Source organism: Onychostoma macrolepis, chromosome 07, assembly GCF_012432095.1.
Source record: "Onychostoma macrolepis isolate SWU-2019 chromosome 07, ASM1243209v1, whole genome shotgun sequence".
In the NCBI taxonomy this organism is placed as follows: domain Eukaryota; kingdom Metazoa; phylum Chordata; class Actinopteri; order Cypriniformes; family Cyprinidae; genus Onychostoma; species Onychostoma macrolepis.
Window position 1 is genome coordinate 10,551,325 of NC_081161.1, and position 14,204 is coordinate 10,565,528.

General features: G+C 35.6%; 2 protein-coding genes across 2 annotated transcripts in view; one reads left to right on the forward strand and one right to left on the reverse strand.

The window, feature by feature from the left end:
• Nucleotides 1–13: 13 nt before the first annotated feature.
• trappc2l (trafficking protein particle complex subunit 2L) lies at nucleotides 14–3,160 on the reverse strand. The gene is made up of 5 exons (XM_058783507.1): nucleotides 2,995–3,160; nucleotides 1,432–1,604; nucleotides 572–659; nucleotides 400–479; nucleotides 14–152 (listed from the first exon to the last, which is right to left on the reverse strand). The coding sequence occupies exons 1-5, from the start codon at nucleotides 3,025–3,027 to the stop codon at nucleotides 107–109; spliced, it is 420 nt and encodes a 139-aa protein (XP_058639490.1). The 5' UTR covers nucleotides 3,028–3,160; the 3' UTR covers nucleotides 14–106.
• A 13-nt stretch (nucleotides 3,161–3,173) lies between these two features.
• Nucleotides 3,174–14,204, forward strand: part of galns (galactosamine (N-acetyl)-6-sulfatase) — a 40,414-nt gene continuing 29,383 nt past the window's right edge. Inside the window, exons 1-8 of the mRNA XM_058783498.1 lie at nucleotides 3,174–3,337; nucleotides 4,533–4,656; nucleotides 6,834–6,908; nucleotides 7,019–7,121; nucleotides 8,709–8,852; nucleotides 9,516–9,582; nucleotides 9,689–9,816; nucleotides 13,381–13,520. Of these exons, the coding sequence (XP_058639481.1) occupies nucleotides 3,233–3,337; nucleotides 4,533–4,656; nucleotides 6,834–6,908; nucleotides 7,019–7,121; nucleotides 8,709–8,852; nucleotides 9,516–9,582; nucleotides 9,689–9,816; nucleotides 13,381–13,520 (886 nt within the window). The 5' untranslated portion in view covers nucleotides 3,174–3,232. The remainder of the gene's footprint in view (nucleotides 3,338–4,532; nucleotides 4,657–6,833; nucleotides 6,909–7,018; nucleotides 7,122–8,708; nucleotides 8,853–9,515; nucleotides 9,583–9,688; nucleotides 9,817–13,380; nucleotides 13,521–14,204) is intronic.

Here is a 14,204-nt window from a genome sequence, read left to right on the forward strand (position 1 = left end):
AAATCACACGTCATTTCATGAAACAAAAATTAAATATTTATTTTCACCTTATGAACAATAAACAATGGACACTGATGTAAATATATACAATTGTGAAGAGAGGACATCAGCAGGCCTGCACCATCATGGTTGAAACTATACTGTCAAAAGCCCTGAGAAGAAAAAATATTATATTAGCGCAGGGGTCACCAGACTCGGTCCTGGAGGGCCGGTGTCCTGCAAAGTTTAGCTCCAACCCTAATCGAACACACCTGAAGGCAAGTACTGTTGAGGCAAGTTGGAACTAAACTCTGCAGGACACCGGCCCTCCAGGACCAAGTTTAGTGACCCCTGTATTAGCGGATCAGTCGATACACACAGCAAATACCTCAAATGTATGTATTCACTAAATGCACCTACTTTGATTGAATTGTATCACCAGGATTGTAGAATGGGTTACACATTACATCAGTAAAGGAGTTGTGCAACTTTCTGAACATCTGAGGAAAGACAAGATGCTCATTACACCCATCTGATTGACATCTCACCTTTTTTTGTTGTGAGATTGACACAATACACCCATGGAACTTACACTTCTAATTTCGTTGTCTCGCAGAGATGTGTTGGAGGAGTCAACAACAATCACAAACTTCACCTTAGAGTTTGTCACGTAGCCATATCTGTAATTCTCGTTAAGATGTTGACATTTTAATAATGATTGAAAATGCATTAGAAAACATTCCATCTTAAAGGGTAGTTCACTTAAAAATTAAAAATGTCGTGTTACAATAAGCATTTCTTTCTTGTGTGGAACACAAAAGATGGTTCACTTCAGTTCTATGGACAAAACCACTGGCATACCTGAAATTAAATTTCTTCTGTGGAACATAAAATCTTTTATGTTCCACAGAAGTCAGTCAGTCATACTGTTTTGGTTATGGATTAGTGGCCAACATGAGTTTTTCTCAGGAGCTGTTGTTGATATCCAAAGGGCAGGATAGGTAATAATTTCTAGAAATACATGAAGTAATTTAATGATAACAAATTAGAAAAGGCTGTCAGTAGAAGGAAAACGACAATTGTTGGTCCGTGTGATAATCTCAAAATGGTCAAATGTCAACTGATGTGTCAGTCCATCACTAATAAAGTCACCATGAAATCGGAACTGACAATTTTGGAATACTGCAGTGTTTATATGATTGATTTATCTGTGCACATTATTTTTCTTTTTCAATTCGTGCCCTCATAATATTTAATTAAGAACATTAACATCCACTTCCCCTTACAGCAACATTTCTAATGTAGAAAATGACAACAATCCATTCACTTTCTGATGAATGAAATGTGATACTTTGGCTCTGTTGTTTTCTTATTTGATAAGATGGAAATAGATCAAAACAAGACAGACATTTCTGTTTCACAACTTATGTTAAATGCTGACTTTAAGGATACACTTTGTAGTCCTCAGTTGGATAGAGGAGTCCCAGATAAAGCTCCCTCTGGTCGGCCAAGGCTTTGCCCACACCGGAGATCTTCTCCTCCACCACGTCCAGGGAAGTGTGCACTGTGTAGTGGAACTTGAGTTCCCCCTGTGTAGGAACGCTCCGAATGTACAGGGGATAGTTCTGTAGAGATCAGCGTAATGTTAGAGTCACGTTTGCTACTGCAGGAAACACAATTTCACAATTTCAAATAAATTTTGAATTAAATATGAACTAGACTAAAATGATCTGTCCATTTGTTGACCAATACATAAATCATGTCAATGCTACCTTAGACCAAGGTTTTCCAAATGGCAATGTTCAATTATTTACAGAAAATGTCTATTTTTTTTAAAGAATTCATAAGATGTAATACACATTTCAGCTTATATGTAATAAGTTGTAAGTGTGTGTAAAATATAATGCATTTACTGGACCAAAAAAAAAAAGGACTACAAGGTAAGAAAGTATTCATTTTAATGGATGTTCAATGACAGAACAGATATCATCTGAATCAAAAGGTTTTCATTTAATTTACACAAGTGCTATCTAAAATACTTAAGCCTATTTCTGATTGGCCAATCTCATAAATTAGCGGTCAAACTTTTTAAAAATATGACTTGTGTCCAAGCTGTGCTTGTGGTCTATCATTCTGCAATCAATACAAGAAAGCTAATAAAATATAGGCTACTCTACCATTATTACTGTCTGTATTTATTTAAATAGCTGTGTAATCAGCAGGATGAGGTACCATCAACTAAGCATCATCACATAATTTTTATTTTTCATCTACAATATCAGAAATAGCTGACCAGGTGAACTCATAAAGACTGGACTCAAACATTGCACAAAATAAAACTTAAACACTAAAACACTGCCGGTGTATTTCTATTTACGTATTTATAATTCTGATTGATGTGAACGTCTCCTATATGTGGGGGTGTCTCAATTATTTCGAATAGGCCGAAGTAAATCTGATTAAATTTATGATGTCGTCCATGTGGTTGACCCCCATCCCATCCAGTAAGTGTGAAGACTCACCCCACATACTGTTGCAATTCATCCGGTAGTGTGGTAGGTTGTAACAGCACTCGTTGTACACCAATTTAAACCGTTTAGAAGACATTGTAGAGTTCTAAACAAACTAAGTTACTTTAATTTCAAACGCAAACACGGGAATCAAGGTTGAAATGCAAAAACACTGACAGAAAAACAAACACTCTTCGGTCTCCCATGACACACAAACATCGCTCAAAACAATGTAGGATATTTCATGTCATACCATACTGCACGTACTGTAGTTGTGCCATTTCAATGTATTTACATTAAACTGTAAACCCTATGCAAGTAAATATATTTGCGCGAATATGAATGTTGCTACTCAGCCCTGATCGCGACATAAATTAGCAACTCTTCGCATAAATCCTTCAAATCTGATGAATCCAGCACGTCCGATCTCAGATGCGTTCAACCATAACCAAGAAATAATTTTCTGTGTCATATAAAAAAACAAAGATTAAATGTTTTCACTTACCTCCTTCGCAATGACTGCTATACACACCGCCATGATGACGCTACAAACAGCGGTCACGTGACACGTAAAGTCACATGACTCATAGTTTCATGGCACTTGTGACTATGTGCAATGCTTCTCGCGAAGCGAACAAATACGCTTTGCGGTGTTGAATGTTTAGTATACTTAACAGTTCCGCTTTAGAGTGCACTTCCTGAAAATTAGCATGTGTTGTGTAAAGATTTAAAAGAAAGTTATAATGAGTCTTCTTAAGACTGTGATCTGTGTCTTATGGGCAGTGTGTGTGGGTCAGACTGCAGGAAGCCAGAATGGTCCAAACATTATCATCATGCTTATGGATGATGTAAGTCCTTTGGAGGTCTTTTTCTTAGAGGCTTGACTGACCAACTAACCTTCAGAACGATACTAAAACCTACTTTTTTGATTTTCCACGTTTTTGTGTTTGTGGCAATATGTGTATCTTTGCAACACATATCTTTGGTGTGTTGGATGTGCTTTGTTATAGCTTATATTGTATATCGTGTATAAATGGTATATTCTCTCTTTTTTTTGTATTTATTAGAGTGTATGTTGCAATATACTGTGCCGACAACTAGAGATTATATTATGAATTTATACTGTTATATCTGTTTGTAAACCATAAATTCAATTCACACTAAGCAAGGTCACATGCTTTAAGTGCAATCAGACATCAAAACACTTATAATGCATTAGAAGGGATGAAGTGTATGATCCATGCTGATGCGTACCACTTATTACTGTAGTTCAAACAGTAGAGCATGGTGCTAGCAACACCAGGGTCTTCGGGTTGATTCCCAGGAAATGTACAAACTGATCAAATTTATATTTTGAATGTAGTATACTGTAGACGTTGTGGATACAATTGACTTTCAAAAGTTTTAATGAAATTCTTTTTTTTTTTTTTGTACTATTTGAAACCTGCCATATTAAAATGGTAATAGCCTATGTGCAGTGGTTTTCAAGCTTTTTGACTCCAAGGTCCCAATACTGAAGACAAAAAAAGGCCCTCTTATCTTTGTTGATATACAGTGTGTGTGTATATAAATATATATAACACACACATATCTGGTACTGCTGTTGTAATAAAGAAATGATGTCAGTTTAATGTTGTGCATTTATTTTAAATTATTCAATTTAAAGTCTAATTTAAATTAAATCTAATTTAAATTTATTTTAAATTATTTTTTAACATTTTAATAAATAAATGTAACATTTACTGGGGCCCCGTGGAAGTTTGCTGAGGCCCCCTAGTTGAGAACCTCTGGTCTACAGAAGGTGCAGTCTGATTTAGACTTCCAGTATCTCCCAAGATCATTTAATAAATGCCATAGATGCCAATACCAATAAGGGCTATTAATAAATTTTGCATACATATAAACTGAAGTGCATCTCTCTCTGTCTCTGTCTATCAGTCTGTTGAGCTATAGTTTAATTCCATTAAAAAATAATCACGATTTTTCTTTTTACATCATAAATTAGAAGCATGCTCATACCATATTCTCTGTTTCTGTCTGCAGATGGGATGGGGTGATTTGGGAGTATTTGGAGAGCCCTCCAAGGAAACTCCAAACTTGGATCTGATGACTGCTCAGGGGATGCTGTTTCCAAATTTCTACACTGCCAACCCTCTGTGTTCCCCCTGTATGTGCTGCTTCTGGGCTTGCCTTTATCTCTCTATCACATTGTCTTTGTTCGGAATATTAGCATACTGCTTACTGCACATTACTGTATGCTGCCTACGATAAATGTTTTAAGCAATAGTACTGTAGGCTACAATGCATTGCTTAATAATTCAGATCTAGTAAATGTAGTTATTTATTTTGCTGGTCCAAGCAAACAATAAAGTTAAGAAAGGCATGTTATTTTTTTTTTTCATTTAGGTGTTGTAGTACTCATAGCAGTGTGCTCTGCTTATGCAGCATACTGCACATTTTTGCCAATGAAGTATCTCATCTGGGTATTTCATGCACACAGGAAATTTGCATATTGCCTACTGTAAAAAATGGTTTGAGTTGCAGTATGCTATTCTAAATATGCCTAACCAGAGTCTAGACAGGGCTATTCAGCTTTGATTCTTTTTGAATAGGCCTGGTCTAGACACTGGAGGCAAATGCACTTATCTTTTAATTTGCCTGAATTTTATAAAACATTGTTGAAAGTACCAGACGTTTAAAACATCTGTTTTAAATGTGAGTGCCCACCTAATTCATAAACAAAGAAAAAAGTAATCAAATTATATATAAACACATTAATTATACAGTGTAGGTTGTGAATCAAAGCTCTATAATAACGCCTCTCTACAGTGGCATATATATATATACATATATATATATATATATATATATATATTGCTGAAGAAATAAAAAAGTACATATTTTGTTTGTGTGACTTCTATTGAATATATTGATTCGCAGTGTAATTGACAATTTTTTTGTCATCCTGCTGAGGAAACTGAAGAAAAAAGAAATCTTCAAATGCTTCAGCTGTTTTAATTCCACGTGAGAACACAAGACGTGTGTGGCTGCATGATAGTGAGAGGACAACTTATTATGCTAATATGGATAATACACCAACAGTACTGAAATATGCTAATTATGCATAATTTGGGAATTTGAATGGACTTGCTATGCAGAGCAGATCTTCTATTAGTCCTCTTTTCAATTCTAATTAATTTTTAAGCAAATAAGGCTTAATCAATTGTTAATCTCGAATGTGTGAGATGAAAGTGCCTGGAGCACTCATACCTGCCGCTATAGAGAGACGTTATTATAGAGCTTTGCTTCACAACCTTAATTAGAATTTTAATCACAAAGTAGATAGTGGAGAACTTCCTAATCATAATATCCAGGGTGAGCTCTCTCATGTCCAACGTCTCTCTCCTTTCTCTCCCTTTGAAATTAAGTCTTAAATACCACATGATTTAAATTTCAGCAAATGCATAAGTGTTATGGATGAGCATCTTGAACTTTGATTAGATTTTAAAACTTATTTCTAAAGAGTACAGGGGTTGGACAAAATAATGTGAACACATGGAAAACAGGCAGTACTTAATTATTAAGATTTTACCACCATTTGCCTTTTATACATCCCTCTAAGATTTATTAAACTTTGAATACTTTCCAGTTGAATGTTGTCTATAAAAGCATCTTCCAGTTGCTTTAGATGATGGAGGAGTGGAACAGTTTCTCATTCTTCTCTCCAAACGGTCCACATTGGATTAATCATTTTCCAGGTTTTATGATCATAACACCATATTTTTCACATTTTAGCTTTGGTGTCTGTGACCAAAGTTTTAGCAGTTGCAGCTCTTTCAACTTTGTGAAGTTCTCTGTGGTTAGTTTTAGTGGAAACAGTGTCTTCAAGATGAATATTGAGGTTTTCTGTCACTTTGCTGCAGTGGTTCAGAGTTGTTTGGACACGATCCTTCTTAGTGCTTGATGGTCCCCATCGTTCACTTTTGTTTTTTTCCGACTTTGAGTACTCAATCATAATTATAAAGACTTTCTTAAACAATTGGGCTGTTAAGGTTGCTGATGCTCCTGCTAAACGGGCTCCCATGATTTGTCCTTTTTGAACACAAGACATCCGTTTCACCCATGGCTTGTACTAAACAAAACTTACACCGCACCAGTGGTTGTTTTTCACTGTAGCCTACACAAATGATATTAACCTCTATAATAATGGGTATTCACATTTTTTTCCCAACCCCTGTATCTAACAACTTTTCAGTTGGTGGTGTTTGCTCTTTTAAAACAATCTGTGTAAGAGTAGGTACTATATCTTTGATGTTTACTTCTTAATTTATCTGTATTCTACAGCCAGGGCCGCTTTGCTTACTGGAAGACTTCCTGTGCGAAATGGATTCTACACCACCAATGCTCATGCTAGGAACGGTATGATCGTAAACCATATCCTTCTTTCCTCAGCCCTATTTCACTATTATCAGTTTATCTACTCTTACTACTTTATGGTGCACTCTTGTAATGGATTCTCTTTCCTACAGCATACACACCTCAGGAGATAGTGGGGGGAATATCTCAGGACGAGATCCTGCTTCCAGAACTGCTGAAAAAGAAAGACTATGTCAGCAAGATCATCGGCAAGTGGTGAGTTTCCCTGCAGCGTCTCTCAAGAGATGTCTTTCTCAGAATAGTGATATGAGATGTAATAGAAAATGAAGTAGTATGCAAAGTGAAACAACTGTAGAATGCATTTTTAATCCCACAAAAAAGCTTCTAGCGTCACTTAACAATATTTTTTGGTAACACTTTACAATAAGGTTCATTAGTTAAACATTAGTTAATGTATTAACTAACATGAACTAACCATGAGCAATACATTTGTTACTGTATTTACTAATCTTCGCTAACGTTAGTTAATAAAAATACAGATGTTCATTGTTAGTTCATGTTAGTTCACAGTGCATTACCTAATGTTAACAAGATTTTAATAATGTATTATTAAATGTTGAAATTAACATTAACAAAGATTAATAAACGCTGTATAAGTGCAGTTCATTATTAGTTCATTAACTAATGTAGTTAACTAATGAACCTTATTGTAAAGTGTTACCTATTTTTTTATTATTATTTAGTATTTTTATTCCAGTTTTTTGTAAAATATCTTAGTCTGATCAAATAATGGCAATAAAACAATAAAAATATTGCTTCTGTTGATATTGCTTCCAGTTCATAGGTTACACTGAAAATAGAAGATCAAGCTGAGCACTTGTACCATATTGATAAAAATACAAAGAGTAAGAAAATATATTCCATTTATTGTTATTAACAACATAAAGTTTCCCAAAAAAGCCTTCCAAAGACATAGAAATACATGGTTAAATAACCTACAGTGATAATTCAAAAAAAAAAAAAAAAAAAAAAGTCCAGTGGTCAAATGCTGTGTAGCCACCTGACTAATGACTGATCTCTGTGTGACTGTCCACAAAACTGGACTTTCTGAGTGTATAGAAGCGGTAGGCTATTTTAGAAAGGAAAATTTAAAAGATGATAAAAAGGAATTAGGGAGAATCAGTGAATAATTTATTGCTATTGTTTAAATAATATGTAATCATGTAATCTATAAAAAAGTAACTGTGGTCTGATAACGAGTATTTTAAAATCTAATTTAATCCAATTACAAGTACTTAATATTTGGAATCTGATTACGTAATCCAGATTACATATAATCAGTTACTACCCAGCTCTGATTACATGCAATATGCACTGATGATCCACACAATAGCTATTTTGGAAAATTTGTCATATTTGTATTTTGTGTAAACATTATTATTAACTGTAATATATTAATGGTAAAATATTTTATAACACAGCATTTAAAATGTGTTCTGAGCAAAAATACCTATAATTGCATTTTCTAAAGTTTATTTAAAATTTTTTATTTAAATACAAGTTATGTATTATTATTGTTGGTATTAATGTTATTTGATCATATTTTAATAATTTTAATATATATACAGGTGCATCTCAAAAAATTTGAATATCGTGAAAAAGTTAATTTTTTTTTAACTTATTTCAAAAAGTGAAACTTTCATATATTCTAGATTCATTACATGTTTCATATATTCTAGATTCATTACAATATTCTAATTTTTTGAGATGCACCTGTACATACAGCATATTGCATAGGCCATATGTCCTTTTGAAATGTTTCATTTTTATCTCCTACCTCAGGCACCTTGGGCACAGAACTCAATATTTACCTCTGAAGCATGGCTTTGACGAATGGCTTGGTTCCCCCAACTGCCATTTTGGCCCCTACAATAACAGTGTTCGTCCCAATATACCTGTCTACAACAACTCTGAAATGACAGGAAGGTGAGGTGCAAATATAATTCATAAGTGGTGCTTGCTAAAAACACCTTTGAAACCACATTGCAACGCGGTGAAATCGTGGCCATCCGATTTGAACGGGCAGGCTCCACTCAAATTTTCTTCAGAAAATGTAAAAATCTTGTTCTGCTTCACATGAACGTGTCCTTTTGACAACGTTTCGTTTTTCCTCTTTTTATACCAGCTGCAGTGTACTATCTTATTTTCTGCCCATTTGTTTATTCCACAACAGCCATATGTGCATTCTGGGTCATTGGCTTTGGCGATAGGGCTGTTTTTGCGCTTAGCAGTGGGTTTAATCAGCATGGCGTGTTTGAGCCTGGCCAGATAAACACGCACACACTCACACCCAAGAGATGGCAGGTTGCGTTTGCGGTATGTTAGGACACCTGGAACAGCCGGAGCATAAGAGAGTTGCCTCTACCGTTCCACGCCTCAGCACCTTCTCACAACGCGTATGTCTTCTGAGACACAATCTCGCAATTTACCTCTTCAAATTCACTTCGTGATCACACCCTGGTGCAGCACTCGGTTTAGGAAGCTTGTCATTTGGAACAGGAACTCATATGGTGTTGAAATGAGTTTGTAGGGATGGTCTCATTAGATCTGCAGGAAGCAGAAAGTTTAGATGATCTGTGTATTTTGCAGGTATTACGAAGAGTTTGAGATTAATGTGAAAACAGGGGAATCCAACCTCACCCAAATCTATTTGAAGGTGAGTTTTCCTGTTCATTGGCTTGATTAATGTTTATTTGTGTGGATCAGTGCTGTTGATGTGGATAGATGTGCCTGATGTTGTTTTTGATCATATCTGTCTCCAGGAAGGCTTGGACTTTATCTCTCAGCAAGCCATGGCCCAGCGGCCCTTCTTTCTCTACTGGGCTCCAGATGCGACCCACGCGCCTGTCTACGCCTCAGAGCGCTTCCTGGGAAAGAGCCAGAGGGGGCGGTATGTGTCCCATCCATTGTAACTCATCCAGCTTGTTTGTGCTAACCATATGAATGAAAGCTCAAATACTGGCGTTACTTTTTAGTAAGCCCTCTATCTACTAATCCACCCAGAAAGCATTAACAAACTTATAGATATATACATTCACTCCTACAATTCCTGCCGGTCCGAGACTCGAACTCGCAACCTTTGGATTACGACTCTCTAACCATTAGGCCACAACATACAGTGCATCACTAATCACTCAGAGCAACCATTCTGTGGTTACCAGAACTAGTAAACACATTTTAAAACATAGGATGTAACATAAAACCCTAACGGATAACAAAAAACTAAGAAACAGTATTGTTTCAATGAAAAATCATCAAATGTGAATTGTCACAAAGGGGAATTAGGGAAAGTCAGTTGTCAAATGATTGTTCTTTTTCACTTCCAAAAAACTGAACTTTTAATAGTAAGTAGTAAAATAGTAGTTTTACGTAGTTTTAATAGTACATAATACAATTACATGATATGTCCAATTAGGTCCAATTGACAATTTTTTTTTTTTCTAATTCAAAGAGGTTAATTCTTTCTACACCAGCTTTTAAAAGTACTGAACAACAGGTATCCATGTTTCTACTTCATTAATGTCATATAAGTTCTGTTGCTCCAAATATTGGAAATATTACAAATCACACCACTAATGCACAGACTGACAACCTCATCGCAAACACAAAACATATTCAAGCGGATTGATATAATAATACAATTCTGTATTTCAGCATTTTTGGAACACCCCTCAGCCAAACAAATTTGAGGATTGGAACTTACTTTTGTATAATATACATAAAAAATGTTTTATTGTGTAATTTCACATGTAAAAATCTAGATGCTTTAAGGCAAAGTACCACAGGTAAATAGGGTAGAAAATGTAACTGATATCACCAAACTTCTTAAGTTGACTTTGATTGGCATTATTTAATTAAATATGCACTCATTTGCATTCATTTCTAGAACAGAAATATGAACATTGGTTAAAGCCAGGATTCATTCAAAATTCTTTCATTTTATTAACTTATTGGAGTCAAAGGTTTTTCAGAAGGGATGTGATATTATCGCTTCATAAATTTAGAAAATATTGTCAACAGAAAATGTAACCATGTTTTTAGGAAAATCAGGCAAATGAACATACTCTTCTGTAATAACCTTTAGAAAACTGATAGGTATTAAACTGTAAAAAAAAATGGTGTCCTGAAGTGGATATTTTTGTCTGTATGAGTGCATGAGATGAGAAAATAATCATTTTTATGAACCTGCCTTTAAATGTACAGGTGCATCTCAATAAATTAGAATGTCGTGGAAAAGTTCATTTATTTCAGTAATTCAACTCAAATTGTGAAACTCGTGTATTAAATAATTCAATGCACACAGACTGAAGTAGTTTAAGTCTTTGGTTATTTTAATAGTGATGATTTTGGCTCACCTTTAACAAAAACCCAACAATTCACTATCTCAACAAATTAGAATATGGTGACATGCCAATCAGCTAATCAACTCAAAACACCTGCAAAGGTTTCCTGAGCCTTCAAAATGGTCTCTCAGTTTGGTTCACTAGGCTACACAATCATGGGGAAGACTGCTGATCTGACAGTTGTCCAGAAGACAATCATTGACACCCTTCACAAGGAGGGTAAGCCACAAACATTCATTGCCAAAGAAGCTGGCTGTTCACAGAGTGCTGTATCCAAGCATGTTAACAGAAAGTTGAGTGGAAGGAAAAATGTGGAAGAAAAGATGCACAACCAACCGAGAGAACCGCAGCCTTATGAGGATTGTCAAGCAAAATCGATTCAAGAATTTGGGTGAACTTCACAAGGAATGGACTGAGGCTGGGGTCAAGGCATCAAGAGCCACCACACACAGACGTATCAAGGAATTTGGCTACAGTTGACCTCTCCTGAACCACAGACAACGTCAGAGGCGTCTCACCTGGGCTAAGGAGAAGAAGAACTGGACTGTTGCCCAGTGGTCCAAAGTCCTCTTTTCAGATGAGAGCAAGTTTTGTATTTCATTTGGAAACCAAGGTCCTAGAGTCTGGAGGAAGGGTGGAGAAGCTCATAGCCCAAGTTGCTTGAAGTCCAGTGTTAAGTTTCCACAGTCTGTGATGATTTGGGGTGCAATGTCATCTGCTGGTGTTGGTCCATTGTGTTTTTGAAAACCAAAGTCACTGCACCAATTTACCAAGAAATTTTGGAGCACTTCATGCTTCCTTCTGCTGACCAGCTTTTTAAAGATGCTGATTTCATTTTCCAGCAGGATTTGGCACCTGCCCACACTGCCAAAAGCACCAAAAGTTGGTTAAATGACCATGGTGTTACTGTGCTTGACTGGCCAGCAAACTCACCAGACCTGAACCCCATAGAGAATCTATGGGGTATTGTCAAGAGGAGATGCAGATGAACTGAAGGCCACTGTCAAAGAAACCTGGGCTTCCATACCACCTCAGCAGTGCCACAAACTGATCACCTCCATGTCATGCCGAATTGAGGCAGTAATTAAAGCAAAAGGAGCCCCTACTAAGTATTGAGTATGTATTCAGTAAATGAACATACTTTCCAGAAGGCCAACAATTCACTAAAAATGTTTTCTTATGAAGTATTCTAATTTGTTGAGAGAGTGAATTGGTGGGCTTTTGTTAAATGTGAGCCAAAATCATCACAATTAAAAGAACCAAAGACTTAAACTACTTCAGTCTGTGTGCATTGAATTTATTTAATACATGAGTTTCACAATTTGAGTTGAATTACTGAAATAAATGAACTTTTCCATGACATTCTAATTTATTGAGATGCACCTGTATATATACTAATTGAAATCTACAGATGAAGTAGATAAAGTGTATTTTGCATGTATGTTTTCCACTAATCTGATAAAAACACATTATGAAAAGCCCAAAATCTAAAAAATGACCAGTGCGTGAAATAACCTTGTTTTTGCCTTTAAAAAAAAGACAAAACATGTATTTTATAAAATCAGCCATTATGTTACTTAACGGCCATAACATAATTATTATTCTGCTCAAAAATTCTGCATTGTGCTCTGCAGTTTTGTATTATATAAATTATTGGTTAATGAGATGTTATTTTTTCCTGCTCTGAGGCGAGAATAAGGGCTGAAGGCTTCATTGGTAGTCTTGTCTGCAACTGTTTAGTATTCCGCCCAGTGCTTTGGAATACTGGGGCTTCAGTAAGCATACGTTTCTTCAGAATGCTAAATGAGGTTTGTGTTGACAGAGGAATGGATCAAGGCTGAGGGGTATTAGCCAGGTGCTGGCAGTGGAGGGATTCAGCCTGACACGCCACATCTTAAAGTTTTATAACCAGCGCACATCTATCAGAGACATCTATCTTCCTCCATATATCACATCCATCTGTCACAGGACAGGTTTCAAACGTGGGCTAATTTGACAGAATTTGTTATGCTTTCTGGGTTAGTGCAACTGAACAGGTTATCTGGGGTAATTTTTTAGTGCTTTGATTGCTGTGATTAAGGTGGGAAGACACTGTGTGATTTGTCTTATAGTTATGGCGATGCAGTGATGGAACTGGATGACAGCATCGGTCAGATTCTGGCTCACCTGGTCAGTCTTGGAATCCAAAACAACACATTGGTGTTCTTCACCTCGGATAATGGGGCAGCAGTGATGTCTGGACCACATCAAAGTGTGAATCCTTTTACACTTCTCCACCTAAAACATTAACACACCAAAGTGGGGGTTTGTTAGATTGAGCAGGCTGAAGTTACTTTTTTGTTCACTTTTTTAAAAATATAATTAATTTGAGCTAAATTTCAACTTTTCTTTTGATGTTTATTAATATAGATCTTCATATATTTTTTTATCTCTCTGCCTGTTGCATAAATCGCAAGTTTGTAACAGCAAAATAAAATGGTTAAATATGTAACAATATATTATAAACATATAAATGTTGTTATTATTCTTATTTTATTATTATTTAACCTTTAGGGATAAAGTGTTGCTCTGAGCTTCACTGAGCGACTTTCATGCTACCGATAAATTCAATTAAGTTAAAGCTATGATGTGTAACTTTTTTGATTAAAAAAGGAGCAAAATGTTATTAATGAGAGAATGCAAAAAAATCCTCCAAACCATGTCTTTAGCCAAATACACTTGGATAAACCTATAATAATTATTTTTAGAGCTTTTAGGATGGATTTAAATCACGTTTATCAATGTAGATGAGCAGAGCCGAAGCACAACCATGTAATTTTTTTTTTACAGCTAGACACCCAAAAGTTACAGAGTGCCGCTTTAAATGTGTGATTAGTTTTAGTTTGTTACCCTCCAGTACTGTTTTTTTATTTATTCCTAATAAATATTTAGAAGA